Source organism: Zingiber officinale, chromosome 5A, assembly GCF_018446385.1.
Source record: "Zingiber officinale cultivar Zhangliang chromosome 5A, Zo_v1.1, whole genome shotgun sequence".
NCBI lineage: Eukaryota > Viridiplantae > Streptophyta > Magnoliopsida > Zingiberales > Zingiberaceae > Zingiber > Zingiber officinale.
Window position 1 is genome coordinate 134,214,710 of NC_055994.1, and position 22,309 is coordinate 134,237,018.

Here is a 22,309-nt window from a genome sequence, read left to right on the forward strand (position 1 = left end):
ATTTGAATTCATTGTTCTAATCATCATCTACCTATAGTAGAGTTGTTCGCATTGACAAACATTGTGAAGAAACAAAGATACCTTAGAATCATGCAATGGTTTTACTATATATATTTTTTAGAAATGATAATTGCACATGTAAAAGATAATGATTAGGCAATAATCCAAAAAGATGAAGGGTAGTAGAATATTCTCATGTATAACATATTTGTTATTAAATTAGTAAATTGTATTGATTAGAAATTAAACGACATTGACGGAAAGTCCACATAATTTTGCTTTTATTTTCTAGACTTAACTTCTTCCCAAATTACGGCGAAATATATATATTGGCAACAAAAATATTTTTTTTATTTCGATTAAATTATATTTAATCACATGTGCTTCGGCAGCGAAGCGAATCCACCGTCGGCCCATTTGAGTGCTGCCGCAAGGAATAAGATTGTAAATACGGTAATTTATCAAATAACGCATCTAAAAATTTAAATTTATTAAAAGAGATATATTATTTTACTATTTATCAAAGGAGGCATCTTTTTCAAGTATAATTCTCATTTTACCTTCTTGATTATCTGACTTTTTCTATCATTTTTCTTTTCTCTATCATTTTTTTCTCTCTTCTCTTTTTTACAGACATGTAGAACATATGAATAATATTACATAAGATTTAGTTAATTTTTTAATAATATTTTAATACATTTGAAGAAGCCAAAATAAATAATGGATAGCATATTTGAACTCCTTACAATCTCAGAAATCTACTGCAACTGAAATGAGTGTAATCGGAGCTCTCTAGATCTATCAGTAGGTTTCGGTCAAAACTCACTGATAGACCTAGAAAGCTTCGATTGCACCTATTTTAGTTTCTATGTATTTCTGAGATTTCAAGGAGTTCAAATATGATATCCATTAGTTATTTCAACTTTTTAGAGTTGTTAACATGTAATAAGGAAGATCATCAAAAAGACTTATATTAAGCCTGATATGAAATAATATCAGGCCCAAATGAGCCTGATTGATATGGAATGATATCAATCGCACGTTGGGTCTGATGTGATTTCATATCAGGTCCAACATGAGCTTTTTTTATGATTCTTTCATTTTACATATAACATCTATGAAAAATCGAAATAAATAATAGATATCATATTTGAACTCCTTGCAACCTTAGAAATCTATAGAAACTAAAATAGGTGCAATTGGAGCTCTCTAGGTCCATCAGTAGATTTTAACTAGTTTTTTTAATAATATTTCAACATTTGGAGACGCCGAAATATGTAATGGACAGCATCATTGGACTCCTTGCAACCTCAGAAATCCATAGGAACTGAAATAGGTACAATCAGAGCTCTCTAGGTCCATCAGTGGGTTTTGACTGAAACTCACTGATGGACTTATAGAGCTCTGATTGCACTCATTTCAATTCTTATGGATTTCTAAGATTGCAAGGAGTTCAAATATTGTATCCATTATTTATTTCGTCTTTTCATAGATGTTAACATGTAAAATAGAAGAATCGTAAAAAAACCCATGTTGGGCCTGATATGATTTCATATCAGGCCCAACATGGGTCTGATATCATTCCATATCAATCAGGCACGCGTTGGGCCTGATATAATTTCATATCAGACCCATGTTGGGCTTGATATGATTCCATATCAGGCCTAACGTGGACCTTTTTTATGATTCTTCTTTGTTACATGTTAACAAATCTGAAAAATTTAAATAACTAATGGATATCATATTTGAACTCTTTGAAACCTCAGAAACCCATAGGAACTGAAATAAGTACAATCGGAGCTCTCTAGTTCCATCAGTGGGTTTTGACCGAAACCTACTGATTGACCTAGAGAGCTCCGATCACACTCATTTCAGTTCCAGTGGATTTCTAAGATTGGACGGAGTTCAAATATGCTATCCATTGTTTATTTTGACTTCTTCAAATGTATTAAAATGTTATTAAAAAATTGACTAAATCTATATAATATTATTCATATGTTATGCATGCTTCTAAAAAAGAGAAGAGAGAGAAAATAGTAGAGAAAAGAAAAATCGTAAAAAAAGTTAGATTGTCAGAAGGGTAAAACAAGAATTGTATTTGAAAAAGTGCTCCCTTTGGTAAATAATAAAGTAGCATACGCCTTTTAGTAAATTTAAAACTTTAGGTGCGTTATTTGGTAAATTATCATTGTAAATAAGATAAAATAATTAGGTTAAATCAAATCGAAAATGAATGAAGTAGTTGAAATAGTTATTCAAATATAATTTAATTTTTTTTATTAGTGTGAGTTTGATTCAAATGAATAAAGTCTCATATATTAATCGGTATATTAATCTAAAAATAGTCATTGATTAAATAGATATTTAGAAGAAATATAGATATCTAGATTAACGTTGAGTATGATTAGGTCTAGATAGACTGAGGGATGGATATCGAAGTTATACTTTGGGGTGCCTTTAGCTTATAAGAGGTACACTGGGCATGACCTGCTTAAGAGGATATCACATATTATGCATTATTGGTCATTCCTCTTATGAACGAATGTAACTGATCTTTTAACTTGAAACCTTTATTTATTCTATGCGTGGAGTTATGTACTTTGACGTCGTTAAAAGTAGTATTTAATCGGATTATGATTAATACGGTTGTTGGGTGTATGCCAAAGCGTAGAGAGAATAGTGTTGAGTCAATAGAGAATTCATCGCTCTCTTGAATTAAGAGTTAACATCCTGGTTGCTTGATAGAGATATTAGTAACTCGAAATCAATGTTCATAGGAGGAATGATTTATCATTCAAGGAAAATCTATTATATCTTGAAAATCAAGTAAAATAATTAATTTGGTGATGATGCATAATGTACCGAATTAATTGGGATATAGGCTTAGATGAAAAGATTAAATTACGCAGTAATCAGTTTATAGTGGTTTATAGTTTATGACTAATATTAATTTTATCACATTTGATAGCTAAAAACTGTTGCTAGACGGGTTACCTTAGTTTGTATATGAATTTACACTACCTTAATATTATCTATAATTGATTATTTTAGTGGACACTAAAATTAATCAATTGATTATTTCGGAATAAGAATTAATTGGATTATTAATTAATTCTAAAATATTGGAAGCTAATATGGGTAAAGATCAAATATGATTTTATTTGATTCAAAAAAGAGGGAGTAGAGAATTTGGATAAACATAATCATGTTGATCATTGGAAATTTGAAAAGTTATCTCTTCATCTTCCTAATTAATGAAGGTCATAAAAGAAGAATTTATAGAGATCCTAACTCTTCATCTTCCTAATTAATGAAGGTCGTAACTCTTCATCTTACTAATTAATGGAGGACAATAATGAAGAATTAATGGAAGTCATAACTCTTCATCTTCTTAATTAATGGAAGTCATAAATTAAGAATTTATAGAGGTTAACTCTTCATCTTCCTAATTAATAGAGGTAATAAATGAAGAATTAATAGAGGGCATAACTCTTTATCTTCCTAATTAATAGAGTAGTAAATATTGTTGGTCAGAATCTGGCCAACTAGAAATCTCTATCTTCCCAATTATAATACATGCATGTATATACATGTAATTAATATATACATATGATATTATTAAAATGGTCATATATATGCATGCATGTGTATATTCTGCTGGCCAAATTCTGACAATTTAGCAATGCCCTTAATAGAGATCATAAATGAAGAATTAAAAGAGGTCATAATTCTTTATCTTCCTAATTAATGGAGGTCATAAATAAAGAATTAATTGAGATATTAGTCTTCATCTTCCTAATTAATAGAGAGCATAAATGAAGAATTAATGGAGATCATAACTCTTTATCTTCCTAATTAATGAAGGTCATAAATGAAGCATGAATGGAGACGTTGATTCTTCATCTTACTTGGAGACTATAAATAGCTACACTCAAAAAAGTTGTGACAAGTTTCTTTCACTTCTCTCCTTCTTCATCGAAAGAGATCTATAATGCTTCTAAGGGTTTTTGTCGATTTAAGAGGTTAGCACCTAATGGATCGTATCAAGTTCGTGATCTAGTGCGTATGGATACTGCTAGAAAAGTCACACGTGAGACTCTTATTTATTTGTGATATCATTCACGTTTATCGATGACTCGAGGTATATTTTTTTATTTAAAACTATATGTACACGAAGAGATCCCTGATTTAAGGAATAAATTTAATTTTAATATATGTAATATATGATTTAAGGAATAAATTTAATTTTAATATATGTATTCTGCTTCAATTCCAGTGCAATTTTATTGAATTGTCTAGGTTCTATTGAGCTTTTAATTTGAGTTTATTTGATTGTTGGAACTTTTATCTTTTTAAAATTTATTTGATTAATTATTAAACATATAATACAATTTTATTTATTTATTTTATTTTTTAAAAGATAAAAATAAAAAAAAAATTATTTGAGTGTTAAAAAATAAAGTTATAGTAATATTTGTTTAAATGCTTAAAAAAGTTTTAAAAATAAAAAGGTTATTAAGTTCTAGTAATATGATTTTTAAAAATTATATAATATTTTTTGCTACTCAATCAACTTTAATCTAAAATTTAGAAGAGCACTAAAAAGAGAAATTTTAAAAAGAAAAGAAATTAGTAAAAAAAAATTGATATATATGATATTTTTGTGATCAATTAAGTAGTAAAAAAATCTAACAAGTGGGAAAAAAAATATGATGCATTTTATTATTATTTGGAACTCTTATGATTTTTAAGAATTAATATACGATATTATTATTGTAACTTGTACAAAGGATTTAAACTGTTTCTAACTAAAAATAACGTGCATGCATCACATTTTTTATTTTTTTTAATGACAAATCTATCTAAGCTAAGGGTAATATATATATATATATATATATATATATATATATATATATATGACGTTAATAGAACAAAACCTAGCTTCTTAAAGGTTATTGCCCAATCAAATGGGCCTACTTTGGTAGGACAATATAATTTATCTTTAGGCTTGCAGTGGATTGGCAGGCTAAATTAGTGAGAACATAATCTTCCCAAGTACTTTGCCACTCGGATTTCAAAACAAAAACCAAAAGAATAATGTATATATATAGACATTTTAGTAATATCATATGTATATATTAATTATATGTATGTATATACATTCATTACAATTGAGAGATGGAGATTTCTAACTGGTCAGATTCTGATCAATAAAATTTATCGAAATCAAAATCCGTGAACTGAAAAAAGCTTCCCAAATGCCATTTTAAAAAGCCCTTGATAAGAAACATGATGGTTCATGGGTTAACAGAAAACAAAACAATGACAAGGGTGCGAACATCCTACTGACCTGAACTCTACTTTCTAAGCCGAGGGCAACTTTTTCCCAATTTTTTTTTTTTTTTACTTGAGACATGAGACGCTTGAGAGAATAAGATTATGATCATCAAGTTTCCTTTTTATAATTGTTAAATTTACTCGGATCTAACTGTCATGAAAGTGGCATTCATGGGAAAAGCAAAAGAAATATAACATGCAATTGTTCTTAATTTGTGAAGTCATATTTCAACCGTAATTTAAAGCCCCTCCTAGTACCAGAGGTTCGCATACCCTTAGCTTTATTGGATCAAAATGATGCCTCATTATTAGAGCACATTAATTACACTTTGCCACACCCTCACTCATCGCTAGCTTGTGAAGCCCATTAATAACATCTCATCTCGGTTGCCAAATCCACTTTAATTAATGCAAATGGACGGCATTCATCGTATCCTTCTTTTACCTTTTTGCCGAGTCGATGAATGAGAGGTCAGTTAATGCATCCATCAAAAGTCCATCTCGTTGGCTAGGGTTGAACTAAGCCACTAAGATTGATGACGACGAAGACGTGTATTTGGCATTGGCGCCTTTATAGTAGAGGACGGTATTCTACTTTCATGATCGACACATTAAATCGGAGGAACAATTGATAGCAGCAATTAATTAATGGCTTGACTTGTGAGGTTGCAGGTGAGCTACTAGATTAGTTTTATGGGCTATTTACAACCTGCTCCGCTTTCTAAAATAGTTCAGATGTGGCAATGTGCCTTTGTCCTACTGGCAAGCACATTGAAATCTGCTGCTTGAGGTATCGAATTTGAGTGTTTTTAGAAGCATAAATATTTGTTATATGAGGTACTATAATATTTGCTATTTGAGGTACCGTGTTCTAAGTCCTCTTAGTAGCATTGTGATGCTGTGCCTTCTTAAAAAATCTCTTAAGGAGTTTTCTGAGGTATGGAGCCGCTCAACAGTAGGGTCAATCACTTAAAAATTTTTACCTTGCATAGTTTTGTCAATGTGCCTTTGTCCTAGTGGCAAGCACATTGATATATGCTGCTTAAGGTATCGAGTTTGAGTGCTCTTAACAGCACAAGTATTTGTTGTCCGAAGTTCCGCGTTCGAGTCCTCTTAGCATCATAGTGGTACTGTGTCTCCTAAAAAAAAAAATCCTTTAGGGCATTTTCTGGGGTTTAGGGCCGCTCGGCGGTAGGGCCAGTCATTTAAAAAAGTTTCCCCTACACAGTTTTTGTCCTCTTGGAGGTAGGGTGGTGCGATGATTAAGATATGAAATGTTGTCATATGAGGTCTTAAGGTCGAAACTCGATATGTCCGAACATGCTTTGCCACCTACAATAATGGTTAATAGTTATTTGTGATTTACTTCCTCCATATTTGTCTAGGGATAGATTGGCAGGGTACCGCGTTCGAGTCCTCTTAGCAGCACAGTGATACTGTGCCTCAAAAAAAATCCTTTAGGAGGTTTTCTGGGGTATGGGGCCACTCGGCAATAGGGCCAGTCGCTTAAAAAAGTTTTTCCTACACAATTTTTATCCCCTTGAAGGTGGGGTGGTGCAGTGGTTAAGACATGAGGTACGTATTACCATACGAGGTCTTGGGGTCAAAAATCGACATATCCGAACATGCCTTCCTCCCATATCTTGACACCTACACTAATAACTAATAGTCATCCATAATTTACTTCCTCCATATTTATCTAGGAACAGATTAGTAGGGACATGGGGCGAGTCATCTTTTATTGCCATATAAAATAGTTAAAATGTGCAAATCACTTTTTGTCATCATAAAATACTTAAAATGTGGTCCCGGAAATGATGCAGCTTCTTAAAGATGTTTTTTTTATATAGATATTTAAGGATTGAGATGAATTAATAGATGATTTTCTTAATAGACGGTTGATATAAAAACCTTAGGTTGATAAGTCGTTTGTGAATTATAAACGCTTTGTGATTTACATCCTTGATCGATAAAAAATTTCATGAAACTTGATTCATCATCCTAAAATTAGTCAGCCTTAGTTCCTACGTAACGCAAACTAAAAAGTTATAATAACAAAATACTTAAAATAGGGTCCTATATGATACTGATACGGTAGGGTGGTAAAAGATAATGATGATTCTAATGATAGATAATGCAAATTAAAAAATTATAATAACAAAATACTTAAAGTGTGGTCCTATATGATACAGTCTAGTGGTAAGAGACAATGACTATTCTAATGAAGATTCAAATTTGAAGTTAGTGTATTTTATGGAGTTTAATCTATGGATCATATCGGGATGTTGTTTGTCTATATATCTATATAATGATAATTGTGGGCATCAAGAGTGTGAATGCTCTTTACAAATCGAGACACCTTGGATAATCCAAGACATCTCCATCAATTTATTTATTTATTTTTTAATTTCAGTTATGCTAATAAGATTATATCTTTAGGATTTAAGAATTAAATTATAGTATCAATTATAAAAAAAATTAAATTGAAAAAAAAATAAATGTACACAGAATGTATAAGATAAAATGTGCCAGATAATAAAATTATATATATGCCATAAAATTACCGTTGTCGGTCGTTCACTGTGACCTAATTGTAATTTTTCGACCTCTCGATGGTCATGACTTGAATCTAACTGCGATTTTACGGTCGAGTTCAGGCCGTACAAGGAGGGTGAGAAATTGCTAATTAACTAACTGCGAAGGAGGTCATAACCAATGATTGTGATTTTGCGACCTCATCACAACTGACAATTGTTGCAAGTAGTCGAACTGATTGTGACGGCTGATCATTGCAACCACCCCTAATTTTGCAGGAGTCCCGGCGGTGACATTGGAAAATAATTTCTTTAATAGTTTTATAAACGAGGCCTTTAGTAAATATAAAAGTTAAGTGTACTTTTTTACATATTGTAAAAGGTTAAGTATACCATATTGCTAAATCAAAATAAAAGGGGCTTTTCATTTTACCAGAATAAACAGGAGCGTCCTTTTTTTTTATTTTTAATAAAAAAAAAACTCCATTCTTCCGTCTCCTCTTAAATGATATTATTATTCTCTAAAATATTATTCCTGTATTATTATTTTTAATCATCTAGCCCTATCAATCAGTTAGAGCATCACTGCAGCTGTCTTATCTAAAAATGTATTTTACTCTAAATTTTATATAGGATGGTAAAAAAATAACAGTTACTTTATTATTTTTTAAATTTAATATTTATAAATAATATTTCTTTAAATTTAAAAAATATTCATTTCTGGAATAGGATAGTGAAAAGAGAAAATAAAAATAAAAAATTGATATATTGTATAATAAAAATAGATATCTATATTAAATAAAAAATTATCCTAAATTATATATATTTTTATAAGAAAGTGGGCGTAGATACTCTTATAAATAAGATAAACCTCTGTTATCGTAGTCATTATTTCTTAATTATTAAGATGAGTTCGTGTCTGTCAAATACCATTATGCAGTTTTCAACAAAATTTGACTATACAATATCTCGAATTTGAAAATCTGAACATTAAAAATCATTGTAAATATAAAAAAAAAGACTTTCAAATGTACACTAATCCTGACACTTGAGATTCGATCCCTTTAGGAAATTTTCTTTTAAATAGGACATGTAATCAATACTAACGACTAATAAAAAGATTTCATAAAATTAGATCGATTATTTTAAATTCTATATTAGTAAAAAAAATAATAAATTTAGAAATCCTTCAATAATTATAATAAAAATAATTAAGTCAGTACACTTTCCAAAAATCCTTTCCTACATTATAAATAAAAAAGTACTCAATTTAAATATTATAAAATTTTAACTGCACGTTGCAATAAATTGCTCAAATTTCTATGATTTTCAAATTTGTATGTCATGCCAGCATAACTCCACCCATGATGATCGGTCATGATCAGTCCCAAGCCCGGATAAAAAAAGAGAGTTGCGTTAGGCTGCCAGCCAGCGTCAAACTATGGCAAATATTTCATGAATGAATCCATTAAACTATTATGTTAATGCTAGGTTGTTCCCCGGAAGGAACGCGTTGCAGGGTCCGACTGTAACGTCTCAGCAAGGACCGCTACATCTCCAGAACTCGGGTGTAGTGATAAATATGCAAGAGTTCGCGTTACAGGGTCCGATTGTAACGTCTCAGCAAGGACTGCTACATCTCCATGAGAACTTGGGTGTAGTGTTAAATAGGCAAGAGTTCTCACACCATAGGTTAGATAAAAACAAATATGATAGGAAAACTAATAATCTAAGATTTGGAACATGGAACATAGGAACTCTCACTGGTAAATCAATAGAGGTAGTAGATATGATGATTAGGAGAAAAATTAATATTTTATGTGTACAAGAGACAAAATGGACAGGTGAGAAGGCAAAGATGATAGAGAACTCGGGTTTTAAGTTATGGTACACTGGAAAGAGTAATGTAAGAAATGGAGTGGGTATTATTGTAGATAGTTTGTTAAAGGATGAAGTTGTAGGAGTAGTTAGAAAAGGGGATAAAATTATAACCCTTAAGATAATAGTGGCGAAAGAAACTATGAACATAATTAGCGCATATGCACCACAAGTAGGATTAGATGAAGCTACTAAATTAAGGTTTTGGGAGGACTTAGATGAAATATTACAAAATATTCCACCAAATAAAAGGATTTTAATAGGAGGTGATCTAAATGGGCATGTCGGAGTGAAAAATGAGGAATGTGAGAGAGTACATGGGAGTTATGGGTTTGGAACGAGGAATGAGGAAGGGAAAGCTATATTAGATTTTGCGATAGCATATGACCTTATATTAGCTAATACGTTTTTTAAGAAAAGAGAAGAACACTTAGTCACATTCAAAAGTAGAAATAATAAATCGCAAATTGACTTTCTTATGGTTAGGAAAAAGGAGAGAAAGATTTGTAAAGATTACAAAGTCATCCCTGGAGAAAGCTTAACTACCCAACATAGGGTAGTAGTGTTGGATATACGCCTCAAACATAGTATCAATAGAAAGAAAATATATACAATTCCTAGAATTAAGTGGTGGAAGTTAAAGGATGGGAAGCAACATATATTTAAAGAGAAGGTAGAAGTACAAGCATTAGATGAAATATACGATGACTCTAATACAACATGGGATAAGATGGTATCAAAGTTGAAAATAGTAGCTAAGAGTATCCTCGGTGAGTCAAAGGGGCATGCACCGCTAAGTAAAGAATCTTTGTGGTGGAATAAGAAAGTACAAGAGAAAGTGAAGGAAAAACGAATAGCTTATAAAGAATTATATATTTGTAAGAACGAGGAAAATTTAAAAAAATATACAATAGCCAAGAAAGAAGCTAAGAAAGTAGTGAGTGAAGCAAAAAATGAAACTTTTGAACGGTTATATCAAAAATTAGATACAAAAGAAAGGGAAAAAGACATCTATAGAATAGCTAAAGTGAGAGAAAGAAAAACAAGAGATCTTAGCCAGATAAAATGTATTAAAGATGAATGTAATAGGGTATTAGTAAGCGATGGAGAAATAAAAGAGCGGTGGAAGAGGTATTTTCATCAACTTTTTAATGAAGGTTTAGGAGACCAACTTAACTTAGGTAATTTAATTAGGTCAAATGAGCATCGAAATTTTAATTTTTATCGTAGAATTCAAACTTCAGAAGTAAAACAAGCTTTAAATGAGATGCACAATGGAAAAGCCGTTGGACCAGATGAAATTCCGATAGAGGTATGGAAGTGCTTAGAGAAATAAGGTATTGAATGACTTACAAAATTATTTAACATGATATTGAAAACGAAAAAAATGTCTGATCAATGGAGGATAAGTACTCTAGTTCCCTTATATAAGAATAAGGGAGACGTACAAAATTGTGCAAACTATGGGGGTATTAAACTAATGAGTCATACTATGAAACTTTGGGAAAAAGTAATAGAAAAAAGATTAAGGAATGAGACCATAGTGACAGAAAATCAATTTGGGTTCATGCCTGGAAGGTCGACAATAGAAGCTATACATCTTCTTAGACAATTAATTGAAAAATATCGGGAGCAAAAACAAGATCTACATATAGTATTCATTGACTTAGAAAAGACATATGATAGAGTCCCAAGAGAAATTATATGGAGAATTTTAAAAAAGAGAGGTGTTAGCGTAACATATATTGAACTAATTAAGGATATGTATGAGGATGTAACGACCAGAGTAAAGACTTCAGGCGGAGTAACTGAAGCATTTTCAATAAAGATAGGGTTACATCAAGGATCAACTCTAAGTCCCTATCTTTTTACATTAATTATGGACGAACTCACTGCACACATTCAAGACACAGTACCGTGGTGTATGTTGTTTGCAGATGATATTATTTTGGTAGATGAGACACGTGAAGGAGTAAATGCTAAGCTAGAATCTTGGAGGGAAACACTAGAAGAGAAAGGTTTTAAGCTTAGTAGATTAAAGACGTAATATATGGAATTTAAGTTTAGCAATATTAGAAGTAATGAAACAATTGTTAAAATAGGAGAGGACGAGTTGCTTGGAACCGAGAGATTTAAATATTTAGGATCATTTTTACAAAATGATGGAGGGATTGAGAGAGATGTCTTACATAGAATACAAGCAGGATTGGTGAAATGGAGGGGAGCGTCGAGTGTTTTATGTGACCGTAAAGTACCTCTTAAACTTAAAGATAAGTTCTATAAAACCGCAGTTGGACCTGCTATGTTATATGGAGCTGAATGTTGGGCTATGACTCGAGCACATGAGCAGAAGATGAGAGTTGCAGAGATGAGAATGTTAAGGTGGATGTGTGAACATACGAGGATGGACAAAATAAGAAATGAGAGCATTAAAGAGAAAGTAGGAGTTGCATCTATTGAGGAAAAACTCAGAGAGATACATTTAAGATGGTACGGACATGTACTTAGACGACCAATAAATGCTCCAGTTAGGCGATGTGAAACTATGATAAACATGCATATAAACGAGGAAGAGGAAGACCAAAAAAGACTTGGTAAATATAGATGATGATATAATAGGAGATAGAGTTCAATGGCGTAAAAAGATTCATACAGCTGACCCCACCTAGTGGAAAAAGGCATGATTGTTGTTGTTGTTGTATGTAATGCCAGCATCAGTCTACTTTTCTTTTTTTTTTTTAAAGATATTTAAAGAAGTTAACTAAGTATACCATTTGCTAATTTCCATATAGTTAGACGTCCATCTTACCAAACCTCCCCTATAATATTTCCAGTACATTATTGTTATATTATTTATCTTTTATTATCAAGTCTCATCAAATTAGTTGTATGAATAAGATAAGTAATAGTTGTAATTCTATAATTATTATAAGGTCTTGTGTTGAAAAAAAAATCATTGTTGATAATATATGTCTAAAATTTTAAAATCTTAATATGACATTAGTGGATTGCTAATCCAATCTAAGTCTATGATCACATTGGACAAACAAAATTTAATAATCGAGTTGAGCAGTTGATTGCTGATCACAAATCCAACACGTTAAATTTGGAGAACAGATTTTTTGAATTTTTTTTTATTAGGGATGAATCACTTATAATTACAATCGGATCGTAATCATAATCCGACCGCAATTGATTACGATCCTTTTCTGAATTCATCATCCTCTCTAAGTTATAGTCTAGTTCGGAAAGGACGGTTGGAGGTCTCTCAGAAGTCATCGATGTTGAATAAGTGGTTAGGTTGTTGGATGCCGAGTGAGGGTGACCTCTGGGCGGCCTTCGATCATTCTTTCTGAATCAAACTATAATCTAGAAGGGATGGTGAACTCAAGAAAAAATCATAATTAATTATGATCGGATCGTAATCATAATCTGACCATAATTATAAATGTTTCATCCGGATTTATAATAAGGGATCGAGATCTGCTCTCCTAAATTTATTGGTGAACAAGCAGTAGCATGTTGATAAATTTGAGATATAATAGAAAATAATTATGTGTTTTTTATAAATTTAAAATTTTGACACTCAATTTAAATATTACAAAATTTTAACCGCACCTTGCAATAAATTGCTTAAATTTCCATAACTTTGATTTTCAATCATTTTCAAATTTGTATGCACACAGGTTGATAAGTGAAAGGACGATCGGCACGAGTGAATGAAGCATCTGGAGCTGAGGCCGAGAATATATCCGAGATGGAATGGATTCGAAGGGTGAGACACCCTTTCAGTAATTATAAAAAACTCGAAGTGGCATTCTGATTTTTGCCTTGTAATCGATCATTCAAGTTCATGCCGAAGCGACTGTCCCTCGTTCTCACTTATTCCTCTCTCTTCCTTTTTATCGTCTTGTCCAAATAAGTCCAACCTAGCATTCTTCTCTTGTGTGGTGGAACATTCAACAGTACATGTACCTGAAGAGAAAGCGCACCCAATCCACTTTTAACGTCTCTTGCATTTTATTTTTACATTTAAAAAGAAATTACAATAAAAAGATGAAAAATAAATGTTTTCATTGGGCTTTTTTGGTCGGTCTCATGAGTGATTGCAATAATGGCCCTTTTTCCAGTAACCTAAACAATAGGAGAATTAAATGATCGCGAGAGATCTCGGACGCTCACCGTGTGCCGGTCCGGCCAATGCTAACCCGGCTCCGATCAATTTCATCATCGGCTCTTTAAATCAAATCCATGGCGTAGTAAATAGTGCTGCATGCTTCAGTACAGCTTCGTCATGGAATACTACTTCTCCTCCCTTCCTCCTCCCTTCCTCCTCAGCCGGAGATGGCTTCTCCTCTCCCTCGCCGCCCTCCTCAGCTACCTCTTGCTCTGCTTCACCCTCCACCGCATCTTTCCGGCCCCGAACGCTATAGCCATCGCTTCTTTGTCCTTTCCTCGCCCCCAGGGAGAACTCGACTCGACGCCGTTACCGCCGGCCCCTCAAGTTAGTCATTTGGCACCGACGGCCAACTTTCCTGGCAACGGCTCCGGCAAGGAGAGCGCGGAGGAGAAATGCAACTTGTTCGAGGGGAGGTGGGTCCATGACCCGAGATGGTACCCGCTCTACCGCTCCCAAAGGTGTCCTTTCCTCAGCGACCAAGTGAGCTGCCAGAGAAGCGGCCGGCCGGACTCCGACTACGAGCGGTGGCGGTGGCAGCCCAACGGCTGTGACTTGCCGAGGTCTTAACTAGTACAGAAGCAACGCCAAATTTAATTAGGAATTAATGCAGGCTAATTTAGAGACAATTACGGACTCATTTAAATGAATTAAAGGTTTAATGGGTCAGAGACGCTGGAGAGGTGGAGGGGGAAGCGGGTGGTGGTGGTGGGCGATTCACTCAACCGGAATATGTGGGAGTCGATGATCTGCATGCTCTACTCGGCGGCTCGCCGGAAGCGCGTCTACGTCAAGAACCGCAGCGCCGAGCCCAAGCTCTTCCGTGCCCTGGTACATATTTAAAGTTTGTCCGTCTACTTTTCTTTTAACAAATTAACTTGTTTTATGTTGAATTATAGGATCACGATTGCACGGTGGAGTTCTTTTGGAGTCCGTTCCTGGTGGAGCTGAAGGAGAGGGAGGGAGACCGTGCTAAGATCCTGCATCTCGACAATCTCCCCGCCAGCGCTCGCTTCTGGCGAGGCGCCGACGTCATGGTCTTCAACACCGGCCACTGGTGGACGCACCACGGCAAAATGAGGGCCTGGGACTACTTCCAGATCAGAGAAGAACTCACGGAGGAGATGGAACCCGCCGAGGCTTTCAACAGAGCCCTCAGAACTTGGGCTCGCTGGGTCGACAGCAACGTCGACCCTCGCCAGACCTCCGTCTTCTTCCGCAGCATCTCGCCGGAGCACAAGAGGTAATTCGGAAAGTTTGAAACACAAAATGCAGAACCGAAATTTGATTTCAGTTAAATTGAAATTGTGAATGGCGGATTAAACTGCAGGGAGAATTTACAATGGTGCTACAACCAAACTCGACCCATCTCCGACGACGAGAGGTATGTGTGGCAGTTTCCCAAGTCGATGGTGACGCTGGTAGAGAGGACCCTCCTGAGGATGAGGACGCCAGTGCGTTATCTCAACGTGACGCAGCTGTCGGGGTTCAGACGGGACGCCCACACAGGCGTGTACACTTCGAGGCAGGGGAAGCTCCTGACGCCGGAGCAGAGGAAGGAACCGGAGAGGTTCGCCGACTGTAGCCACTGGTGCTTGCCTGGATTGCCCGACACTTGGAACGAACTCCTCTTTGCCTCCCTCCTCGAAACCAGCTTAACTACTTCGTGAACAGAGGCTGGTGGATCACAATCCTCGACGGCGTGATTAAAGATTTTAACGGCTCTTCTATATTCTTTTTTGAATCTAATTAGCAGCATTAGTTGAATATCAGTCGACAAAGCAGTGGTCAGAATCACTTGCATCCTATCTTGTTGAACAGGAAACGTTACAACAAGATCAAACAAGAGAATGTTCTCTTTAGGTAAGTGAACTTTCAGTTTCTGGGTATAGACAAGCCGTATAGACAATGTTGTCAGGTCAACAATTTGGCGTACAAATTCAATTCATATTCACTTTCTATCCTAATCGAATTATGCTTTGTAATTTAGGTTTATATAATAGATTAATTTAAACCCTCTGGTTCAGAAATTGTTATATGTTTGAAAAAGAAATACTTAGAACTGCAAGAAAAGAACAGGGTGGAAGTATTCTGAAAACCTGATTCCTTAAGAAATTAATAACTATCACAACCGTGATTTATGCCTTAAGAAATTTTTAATATAGACTCCTTTTTTCTTAAAATTTACACTTGCACAATTATTCATGACATTTTAGGGCCACTCGTTTTCTCTGCTACTTCCCCATTTTCAATCTCTCTAAGAGAAGACGTGAAATAATGTCCTAGTTCAACTTAGAAATGATTTGATTTTGTAAACCAAAAAAAGTAGTTTCTGTTAGATGAGTAGCTCAATCCAACAACATTTCTTGGAATCTATATTACTTATTAGTAAAAGCATTATTATTAAAATCATTCTCAATAAAATCTACATTTGAATTCATTGTTTTAATCATCATCAACTTACCAATAATAGAGTTGTTTGAATTGACAAACATTTTGTATGCAGAAACATCTTACATCGTATGAGATCAAGTGTTCAGATCACACAACACACATAGATATCTTGTAGATGTTATGGCATCCAAGTGATCCTTGAATATGTCCTTAAAACATTTGTTGCTGTCGATTGCTGCATGAGGTTGAAGTACCACATCGACATCAATGAAACACAGCGCGGATAGATGGGTACAAAATCAAATATATTCACTCTTACCTTAGTCCATTAGCTAGGCTGAAGTACCAAATGAATGCAGCTAACTCAACAGTGTTGAATCATATTCATCCATTCAATTTTAACTAAGACTATATGATATAAGTAGTATTCAAATCCATTAAATAGTATTACATTGCATTTCATTAATTAGAATTGTCTATAGTTCCTATATTTATTTTCTAACATTTTTTCATCTATTAGATTTTGTAACCACGCCACCAAATTACTCCTGGATAATAATGTTCATTATATATATATATATACAGAAATCTTATGCTGCGGTGCCTTATGTGCGGTTTTGCTGCGGTACTTGCCACGTCAGTGAGAAAACACAAAGCGAAATCAACGCTGCTCTCCTCCGCAGCGTTCACCAAACTCCGACTTCTCTCCTTTCCTCGTCGCGAACCCTAGCCACGCGAAGAGAACCCCCGACTTCTCCCCTCTCCTTCTCCTCTCCTGCTGTTCTGCCGCGCGAAGAGGAAGCTGATTTCTCTCCCTCTCCGAAACCTGCCGCGGTCCAGCTCCTCTCTGCGAGCCGTCTCCTCTCCGCGAGTCGTCTCCTCTCCTTGTCGCGAACCCTAGTAGAGTGCGGCGCCGCTCAACCGTCTCTAGCCACACTCTCTCCCTCTTCGAAACCTGCTGCAAGCCGTCTCCGAGAGAAAGGCCATCTCCTTCCTCTCCGCCACCTTCCTCTTCGCGAGCCACCTCCTTCCTGGTCGTCGAGCCGTCTCCAGCTGCAAGCTCTCCCTCTCCGCGAACCCTATCAGAAGCGGCGCCGGCGCCTCCCTCTCCTCGAACCTTAGCAGAATCGCCTATCACATTCCTGTGTAACTCTCCGCACACTTACCTCTTTAAATGTTTATGTTTAATTGAGAAAGCTCCTTCATGTTTAAAGTTTCTATTATCTATTTGTGACAAAGATGTTTCATGCCTATCCAAATGGGTACAATCTTGATACTCAGATCGCTTTTACAATTAAGATCTGTCTTAGATTTTGATAGTGTAGCAGTTTCCATAAATGAATTCAATTTCGGGTAAAACCGCACATAAGACACTAAATGAATTCATGTTTAAACTATGATACCTGAAAGAGATAAACTCATGTAATTCTCTTTTTCATTTTTGGATTATGATATTATAGAGATTGAATAAATATAATTAGATGCAAATTATATTTGTTGCTTGCTTTTTTTTTGACCTTTTATAATACATGTTATGCGGAGAGAATGATAAGTTTGCATGTTGTTTGACCTTTTATGATAAGTTGCATATTGTGTGCCCTTTTTATATTTGTTTCTTGCTTTTTGTTATCTTTTATAATACACATCAGTTTGCATGTTGTTTGATTCAAAAAATTTTAACTTTTATATTGAATAAAACAGGTCGGTGTTGTAGCTGGATTTCAGTACTCAAATGGTAAACCCTTTGATTTGATTTTAGCTTCCTATTTGAATTTCACAATCTATATTTAATGTTTATTTATTGTAATGTAGGGAAAAACATATGTGGTTTTTGTTGGACGAAACCCCGGTGTTTATGATAGTTAGGAAGAAACTCATACTCAAGTTAACAAATATAGCAGTGCATTGCATAGATCATATCTCAGTAAAGAGGAAGCATTTAGAGCTTTTATTTCATACAAGGAGAAACAACATGCTTTCATTGCCCCTACTGTCCAAAAATGTTCAAGCTCAACTTCGAGTTCAACTTCAACTGCATCTTCAAATTCTAGTGAAAAAATGAAGCAGACAGAGGAACTAGCGAATTTGATAAAAAATCAACTAGATTTAGCTGATGAATATCGTCGTAATGCAGCTAAGATCGCCAAGATGTGTGAAGAGATTCAAAAAAAAATGGACTCTGTTCATATCAGTGATTAATTAATAGACTTTATTTAGTTGGATTAATGTATTTGACGGTAAACTTTTTTATTTTGCTGGATGAATGTATTTGACAGTAAACTTTTTTATTTACTTAAATGAATGTATTTGATAAAGGTGAATTTATATTTATTTTTTAACATTATTTTTTTTAAGGTCGTCCTTCAATTAATGACTGAATATCTACGCCTGAGCACTGAAATTAGCTCTTGCAGATGTTGATTCAGGTTGAAGAGAAACACTTCAACTGATTAGTTATGAATCTCTTTTGTCTCCACTATTCTGCTGTTAAACTAGTAAACGATTGGGGTACTTATGATCATGGATATTGTCTTTTTGATTCCATGCATGCATGTTTCTTAAATCACACAGATGAAAATCACTAACCCAAGAAGAAGAATTAAGTTAATAAAAAAGATCCAGTGATACGCTGGGAGGGTTTAGGGCTGGGAGCTCTAAACCTGGATCGGTCTGGTGACCGATCCAGTGATACGCTAGTTGACTGATCGGTTTGGTGACCGATCAGTAACCAAACAGTGTATTTCTGTGAATTACCTGATCGGTCTGGTGACCGATCAGTAATCATACAAAAGCGAAAAAGATCGGGAGAAGAAAGAGGGGGATCGGTCTGTGGACCGATCCACCTGAGTCCTGATCGGTCCACAGACCGATCAGAGAGTTGGGCAACTCTTTGTGAAGCGTGCTGATCGGTCTGGGGACCGATCAGCATAGGTCCTGATCGGTCCCCAAGACCACCGAGCTATATGATTCGTGGTAGTTAAGGCGTGGGAGGAGAAAGGCTGAGCAATGACGCCGCCCACCTCGTCTGAGGCGAAATCAATCGTAGCTTAATTATTTGCCCAGCGCCGAGGTTTCATTGAGGACATGGAAAATCTGCACACGTCTATGCTGGAGATTCAAATCATCCTTGATAAGGTACAGAGTAGTGGGTGCAACGGCACCAAATGGAAGACATTGATGCAGGAACTCAAGGATGCTGCTTATGATGCTGAGGACTTGATAGATGAGTTCCAACCTGAGGTGAAGTTTGATGCGGGAACTCAAGTTAACAGCATCATTTCTTTATGAGCTTTAACTAGCTTTTGTAGCAAAAGAAAACAGCATCATTTCATCATTTCAACTGGAAAACAGCATCAGTTAAAGTCTAGTGATTAATATAATTAAAGCAAGAAAACAGTATCATTTCATCAAATCAACTGGAAAAAAACAAACTTCTGCCAGTGTAGCCAAACAACTTATATACATCTTTCTTACACGAATTAAAATACAATTATGCCTAAAATCAGAACAAAATCAGCATCCCATTACAGCATAGTTGAAAATGTTGTAAAATTTGCCAACAGCAAAAACCAAATTGAGACAAGCTTGATGTGCATCCCTAATGTCTAGTTTGCTTGTATTCATGATCTCTAAAACTCTAAGCCTGGTTCATCAATGCGAATCATCAATTAATATCTATTCTTGCCTAAAATTAATATTAAGAGACAAGAGAGAGTGAATAATGTATGCAAGAATTAAGACTAGATACAAAACATATTATATTTTTCACATAAAATATGCCACTAAGTGAAATAAATTCATATACAATATTGTTACATAACTAAACATGCATATTACAGAAACAAGGGGACCCATACAGAAACAAGGGTACCCATATTAAACATGCACAGATTGGAAACTACAACATCATGCATATCAAACAAGGGGATCCATGTAGAGCAAGTTTTCTACTACTAAAACTAAACAATCAATCAAGCTCAAATACATTGTAGAGAAGCAACAAGATATCTCTAATTGAAGTTCCATAATGTACCTTAATATGGTCCCAATCCATATTTACAACAGTGAGTCCATAATGTATCCTCATGATAGTGCTGTGGAAATCATAATCCATATTTACAAATATCACTATTATGAAATTAAAGAAATGCACTAAACCAATCAAACATACAAACACAAAAAAATAGATATACCAACCATAGATAATTACAACATCTTAGCGCATGTTATTAGAACCTGTAACAATAAAGATAATTTATTAATTTTATTGTCTCAATAAACAATAAACCACTATAATTTAAAAATTTTAAACTTTGATAGTACCGGCTATAGATCTCAAATCCGGTTCATATGTGTCGTCAAGACTGATATGATCATTATCTTCAATTGATCTGATAATTGGCACATTGTCATATACAAAAGATAATAAAATAAATTTGTTTGCAAGAAAAATTGAATCGACACATACCCTTGTTGCAAATTGGGACGGTTACGCTTGTCATGTGACACTCCTCGAAGTCCGCATCCACGACAAAGCCTAGAATTTGATGTTGATTTCTCCTTTGATGTTCCACATCCTTTAGTTCGTACTACAGAAGGATCAATAATACTAAGAGTCTCATCCATTGATTTTTTTCTTTGACTTCTATCACTGCATGTTGTATTAATGGGCATCTCTTGAATTTTGTTGTAGATACAATCAAATTGTTCTTCCAAGAAGGTTGTCCTCTCAGTACTCAAAGATGCATCATCAACTAACACTGAAGCTTTATAGGATAACCTCGAGTGCCTCGACATCAAATATCTTTCTGAATCTGGATCATCAATGACATTTTGCTCTCCTAAAACATACATTGCTCCAACTTTTGCATATTGCGTCCATCGTTTGAGTATATACATATCAGGCAAATGAAACACTTGGTTGATACGAAAAAAAAGCTAACATATGTCTACATGGAATGCTCTCAAACTCAAATTTTGTGCAGCTACACGATATGTAATCCCTTTGTTTGTCATGCGTGAGCACTCTTGATTTTGAGGAAGAGGAACTTTGAAATTTCATCACGTGGTAAACTGCTGAGGCAACTTCTGTACATATCTGTTGCACATAATAACTATGACTCTCAATCATTTCACTTTGAAACTCAAGCCATTTCTTTTTTGTGTACAGCTTAACCATTTGACTTTCCATTGGCCAGGTTGTATTAACTTTGGGATTCTCATTCATATCAATATGGTCCGCAACTAACTCATTGTGTCTTTGGTGTCTCAATGCTCTATTAAAATGTGTGATAAAATCCATTAATGAGTTCTTATTTGAGACATATTTCTTGAAAAATGCATGTGACCCTTCAGATCTTTGGCTACTTGACATTCCTGCAGAAAATACATGACTAAAATATGCTGGCACCCATCTGTGTCGTAATTCATACATCAAGGACAACCAATCATTTTTCTCTAAGTTAGCTTCCTTGATAGTATCTTCCCATGACTTCTCAAAATCATCAGGTGTTGTAGAATTTGTAATGACGTTCTTTATACTGTGATTATAGTTTCGAAAAGTCAAAGGGTCTAATTTTTCTGGGAATTTATTCAATATGTGCCACATACAATATCGATGCACTGTTTGAGGCAAAACCTGTGCAATAGCTTTTGTCATTGCAAGATCCTGATCAGTGATGATAATGTTTGGTGCACCTTTAGGCATGGCTTCTAAGAACTTTGTAAGCAACCAAACAAAAGACTCAGTTTTCTCATCACTAAGAAACCCGCAACCAAAAAGAATTGTCTGATGATGATGATTAACTCCTACAAATGGTGCCAAAATCAAACCATATTTGTTGGTGTTATAAGTTGTATCAAATACAATAGCATCACCAAATACACTATATGCCCTTCTTGATACATGATCAGCCCAAAAGCACCTACTAAATCTGTTATCTGAATCAGTCTCGTAGACAAAGAAAAAAGCTGAATTCTTCTCTTGCTC

General features: G+C 34.7%; 2 protein-coding genes across 2 annotated transcripts; both read left to right on the top strand.

Moving 5' to 3' along the window:
• Positions 1-14,043: 14,043 nt before the first annotated feature.
• LOC121980050 (protein trichome birefringence-like 36) lies at positions 14,044-15,173 on the top strand. Its single transcript, XM_042532021.1, has 3 exons — positions 14,044-14,489; positions 14,583-14,757; positions 14,826-15,173. The coding sequence occupies exons 1-3, from the start codon at positions 14,044-14,046 to the stop codon at positions 15,171-15,173; spliced, it is 969 nt and encodes a 322-aa protein (XP_042387955.1).
• Positions 15,174-15,248: 75 nt separating this feature from the next.
• On the top strand, positions 15,249-15,819 carry LOC121983273 (protein trichome birefringence-like 28). The gene has a single exon (XM_042536218.1). It carries the CDS (start codon positions 15,336-15,338, stop codon positions 15,594-15,596), a length of 261 nt encoding a protein of 86 aa, XP_042392152.1. The 5' UTR covers positions 15,249-15,335; the 3' UTR covers positions 15,597-15,819.
• Positions 15,820-22,309: the final 6,490 nt, after the last annotated feature.

Excerpts from the sequence above, each read along its gene's own strand:
- LOC121980050 (XM_042532021.1), top strand. The coding sequence starts at position 14,044 with ATGGAATACTACTTCTCCTCCCTTCCTCCTCCCTTCCTCCTCAGCCGG. Across the intron at positions 14,490-14,582 it reads AACGGCTGTGACTTGCCGAG|GTTTAATGGGTCAGAGACGC; the intron begins GTCTTAACTAGT and ends AATGAATTAAAG. Across the intron at positions 14,758-14,825 it reads CCAAGCTCTTCCGTGCCCTG|GATCACGATTGCACGGTGGA; the intron begins GTACATATTTAA and ends GTTGAATTATAG.
- LOC121983273 (XM_042536218.1), top strand. The coding sequence starts at position 15,336 with ATGGTGACGCTGGTAGAGAGGACCCTCCTGAGGATGAGGACGCCAGTG.